The 4,710-nt window shown below is 43.8% G+C and overlaps 1 protein-coding gene across 2 annotated transcripts in view; it reads right to left on the bottom strand.

Moving 5' to 3' along the window:
• Nucleotides 1-217: 217 nt before the first annotated feature.
• Nucleotides 218-4,710, bottom strand: part of EDA2R (ectodysplasin A2 receptor) — a 32,419-nt gene continuing 27,926 nt past the window's right edge. Inside the window, exons 5-6 of one of the 2 annotated variants that reach the window (XM_012643363.1) lie at nucleotides 3,378-3,542; nucleotides 218-594 (exon numbers count right to left, since the gene is read on the bottom strand). In XM_012643363.1, the coding sequence (XP_012498817.1) occupies nucleotides 218-594; nucleotides 3,378-3,542 (542 nt within the window). Of the gene's footprint in view, nucleotides 601-3,377; nucleotides 3,543-4,710 lie in introns of both variants that reach the window. The other variant, XM_012643353.1, reaches the window with a different exon arrangement.

Below are 4,710 nucleotides of genomic sequence, written 5' to 3'. Positions count from 1 at the left end.
AGTTCCCTGAAAATCGCAGGCCCAGAAGTATGATGTCTGACTGGCTTAAAAGATTAACACCAGCACTGTTGTCCCTTCACCCACCAGTGTTCCTAGCTTGCTGCTGTTCCTCCATCCATAGCCCTACCGAGCAATAGCACTCCAGAGGGGAATTCTTTGAGGGTAGTCCCTAATTTTGGTGTTTTCTGCCCCACCTTTCTAGCTCACCTCAGTAGTGTTAAGGGCGGGGAACTTCAAAGGGCACATTGAGCTCCAGCTTGTCTCCAGAGCTTTCAGCTGTGTTTTCCCCCAACGTCTCAGCTCCCATATAGGAGGCAGAGCTGGAAAACTTTTGCAGGTCCAGCTCTGTGCATTCAATGGGGTTGTGGACCCAGTGGGAGCGGCTCTCTGAGGCGCAGGAAGCCATGGTAAAGGACTCCTGTGTGGGGAAGCCACGAGTCGAGCTGCAGTCGTCCTCCAGGATGGGGTTAAGTGGCTGGGTCTCAAACGTGCTCTCACTCACTGTGGACTTGGGGCTGGTCTCCTGGCCAGGTGGCATGGGGAAGAGAGATTCCTTCTCTGCTGCCTCATCAGCCTCAAACTTCAGCGAACCTCCTGCAACTCGAAGCAGAAAGCCACTGGGTCACCCAAAGGTAGGGGCACTTCTCAGCAGGGCACCTGGTCCTGAGCACAAGATAAGGGAGGGATCTCGGAGATGGTCCTCCCCTTCCCTTCCCTGAAGACCAGAGCACCTAGCACCAGGCTGAGGTGACACAGTTGAGAAATATAGTTATATCCAGAGAAAGAGAAACCCTTTGTGGGAAACAGAATTTTGACCCCCCTCCCCTGCTACAATCTTCATTTCCTGGTGTTATGTCTGTGCATATTATGTTATATGACAAAAGGGACTTTTCAGGAGGAATTAACATGATGGATCTTAAAATAGGGAGATTATCCTGGATTATCCAGATGGGTCCAATGTACTCGTGTGTCCTTAAAAGCAGAAAAGGAAGTCAGAAGAGACAAAGACAGAGTATCAGAGAGATGTAGCATGAGAAAAATTCAACCCTCCACTGCTAGTTTTGAAAATAGAAGGGGGCCATGAGCCAAAGAATGTGAATAGCATCTAGAAGGTGGGAATGGCCTTCAGCTCACAGCAAGGAAATGTGACCTAAGTCCTATAACCGCATGGAACTGAATTCTGCCATCTTCCGGAATGATCAAAGAAACAGATTCTCCCCTCCAGAAAGGAGGGAGCCTCCAAAAAACAATACAGCCCTGCCAACATCTTGGTCTTAGCCTCGTGAGACTCTAAGTAGAGACCCAGCTGAACCTGCTGAACTTCTGAGCTATGGAAACTGTGAGATAATAAGCTATTAAATGTGTGGTAATTTATTATGCCAATGATAGAACAGTAATACACCCTTCATGCTTGAGTCTGGTTCAGTATCAGGTTACAAACTGAGAGCCTATGTGATATGTGTTTGTTTGGTCTCCCCACTGTGGTATGGTGTGATTTTGTTCTTTATTCAAATTAATTTCCAATGTTTAACACGATTTCATACAAAAATCCAGATTTCTGGATTCTCTTGGAAATTTGGATTTTGCAACACTGAATATTCCCACATGGTAACAAAGAGCTGGAGCTGAGTGGTGAATTCCTCTTTAGTTAGGAGATGTGCTCTCTAGTTTTCCACAGTCCCTACTCCTCTCTCTTGCACCTTACATTGGATCTAATTCACACATTAATCTTACCTACATAGCTCGAGTATGTGTAAGTCAGTGATTCTTGATAAACACCTTCCCCAAATGAGGAAATACCTAGCCCTCTTTCCCCCTATGAAGGCCATGAGGAAGGTGCACGCCCTCATATTCTGAGAAGGGTACCACATTATTATCTTGAGGATAGATGAGGAACAGAGAAGGGTTACCCATCTCTCTTCTCCTGAGGGAGGAGGAGAGAGACAGGCAGCTCTCAGATGTTCCTTCATCTTCATCTTGCTGGGCACTGAGGCCCAAATGACTCATTGCCCATGTTTCATGCCCATGCCCAGGGACTGGGCAACAGTTCTTATCTGACACTAGCCTCCAAAGTCAGAGACAGGATAGCCCACTGTGAGCTACAATGTCCCAGTGTCCCAGGAGCCACCAAAAGGTAGGAGAGAGAAGGAGAGTCTTAGAAGGGTCATAAAGGGACAACAGTGTTCCCTTTGTATCCTGCTGCCCATAAAATGCTTGATTTATCTTCGCTTAAGCCAGGGGCACAGCCAAATATGCCTGATAGGCTTTTTCAAGATCACGTGGCAGACCCCAGAGACAAACTGACCAAGGCAAGTCCATATAAGAGAAAAATTCCCACATAGACAGAGTTGCTTTGGACTCAGTATCCAGTGGGCTCATGAGATGCCCTGAGCAGCCTTGTATCTAGTAAACTTTATCCTCCTCCTTACTAAGTCAATTCCATTCACTAGTCTGAGTTCCTTTTTTGGTGTCCCTGCCTAGCTCTCAGTTTCCTTAATGGCACTGAAACTGCACTGAACCCCAGTATTCTTGGCTGGTGTTCTTACTCCTTGTCTGGTCCTGACCAGCCACCATCCTACCTCCTCAATCTTTGCTCTCAGTGAGCTGGACTTCCTGCCCCACATTCTTGTCTAATAGCTGAAGTTATGCTACATATATACAACAATGTTATTATGACTTTAAATATGACCTATCACCTGGAATTTTACATGGCCATCTGGTATGGGCTGTGTCAGATCTCTTTAGGCATCAATACTGCCTGGGTAAAAAAGTCTAGGTTGCCAACTACTCTGGACACTGGGCTTTTGGTTACTCCCATTCGGGAAATTATTATACTGACAGAATTTGCCCTAGACCTCACTCAGTTTTATTATAGTCATGTCTCAGATATAGCCAGGCCTTCCTCCATTCCTGACATGCCCCATAATCTATACCTACTAGTATAGATATGAAGAATTGGAAAAGAACTTAAAAACCAACTAATCCAATCCTACCTGTCCTTTTAAAGATTGGGAAGAAAGAGGCCCAAAGAGGCTAGATGACTTGTTTAAGGTTACACTGTGATTTAGAGGTAGATTTAGAACCTAGGTCTCAAGATTCCTTTCCCAAGGGATTTCCCACTATGCTGTGCTCCTGCACGAACCACTAAAACCTAATGAACAAGGTCCCCTAAACACTTAGCGTTTGCCTTAGTCATCTCTGAAGTCCCATGCTTTCTATTGCTATCCCTGAGAGTTCCCCTGGCCAATAGAAGATGACCCTTGAGGTTTTCCAGCATGGTAGGAAAGGCCCACTAACTCTCAACCCCAGACAATCTTCTCTTCTTCCAATAAGAGTCTGTTCTTGATTCATGTGAAACGTGAAGCAGCCACCCTTACCACGCTGGCAATGTCTGCTGAAGAACTGCTTGCAGTAGAGGAAGAGGAGCCCCAGGAAGGCCAGGGTAAACACCACTAGCAGACTGCTCACCAGTGCAACAAGTGTGGCCTCCTGAGGGGGCACTGTGGGTACATCTGCCTTCACTAAGCTCAACTGGAAGGCACCTGTGAGACAAAAACATAGGGTATGTGAGTCAGTGTGGGTAGTTAACAAGTCACCTTGATGCTGGGCCTGAACTTTCTCAGGCTATCACCCCTCTCCCTAGGGCCTTCCCCAATTAGGCCTGCTATGCTAGTTTTACTTCTTTATAGAGCAGGCAAAATTATAAAGAAAAAAGCAGAGAAATTTGCATATACTGCTGGTATGGCATAAATTAGAACAATTAATTGAAGATGCACATATCCTACGGTCTTTCTGTGCCACATCTAGTTATACGATCTAGAAAAATAGAAACAAGCTAAAACGTTCATCAACAGAGCATAGGATAAATAAGTCACGATATAATCCTAAGATCCAAGTGTATAGCACTTAAAGAAAAGGTCCTTACGGATCAATATAAATAATCCAGAGAAGAAAAAGGCAAATTGGAGAAAGAGAATGTATAGCTTGATATCATTTCTATAAAACATTATAAAATATATAATAATAGCATATATTGCTTGTGAACATGTACATATATCACAAAAAATACAAGTATTAAAACATTAGTAGAGAGTATGGCAGAGGCATAGTGCTCACCAATTATCCACATACTCCCCTGCATTCCCTTACACCCTTGCAATAAGGCCATAAGAGTACTTCTGGCCAATGGACTGTGAGTGGAAATAATGTGTGTCACTACCAGATTGAGTCAGTTAAGATCCAGTACGTTTCCTCCATCTCTTCCCCTGTCCTATCGACTTGGAAGCCGCATAGTCTAGAAGGCATAGTCACATGATGCAGGAAGACCTTCACATAGTGAAAAATAAACTTTTATTGTATTAAGTCACTGAGATTTGGGGGTTTGTTACCGTGGCATAGCCTACCAACAGAATACATACAATTTCAGGATAGTGGTTGTATCTGGGGAGGCAGGGAGAAAACGGGACTTAGAGAGGACCCAAAAGGGAATTCGATTATACCTGTGGAATTTTTGTTCTTTTTTAAAAAATCTGAAGCAAATATGTAAAATGTTAAGATTTATTAACTCTGGATATTGGGTAACTATGCATTTTTATTTTACATTTTTCTGCATTTTTAAATATTTCTATATGCTTGAAATATTTCATGATTATAAAAAATATTAATAATTTAAAAAGAACAGAGAAGGGTTACCCATCTCTCTTCTCCTGA

Source organism: Propithecus coquereli, unplaced genomic scaffold, assembly GCF_000956105.1.
Source record: "Propithecus coquereli isolate 6110/MARCELLA unplaced genomic scaffold, Pcoq_1.0 Scaffold101, whole genome shotgun sequence".
Classification (NCBI taxonomy): Eukaryota; Metazoa; Chordata; class Mammalia; order Primates; family Indriidae; genus Propithecus; species Propithecus coquereli.
Note: the sequence above shows the minus strand (reverse complement) of the source record. Positions and strands in the feature narration are given on the sequence as shown.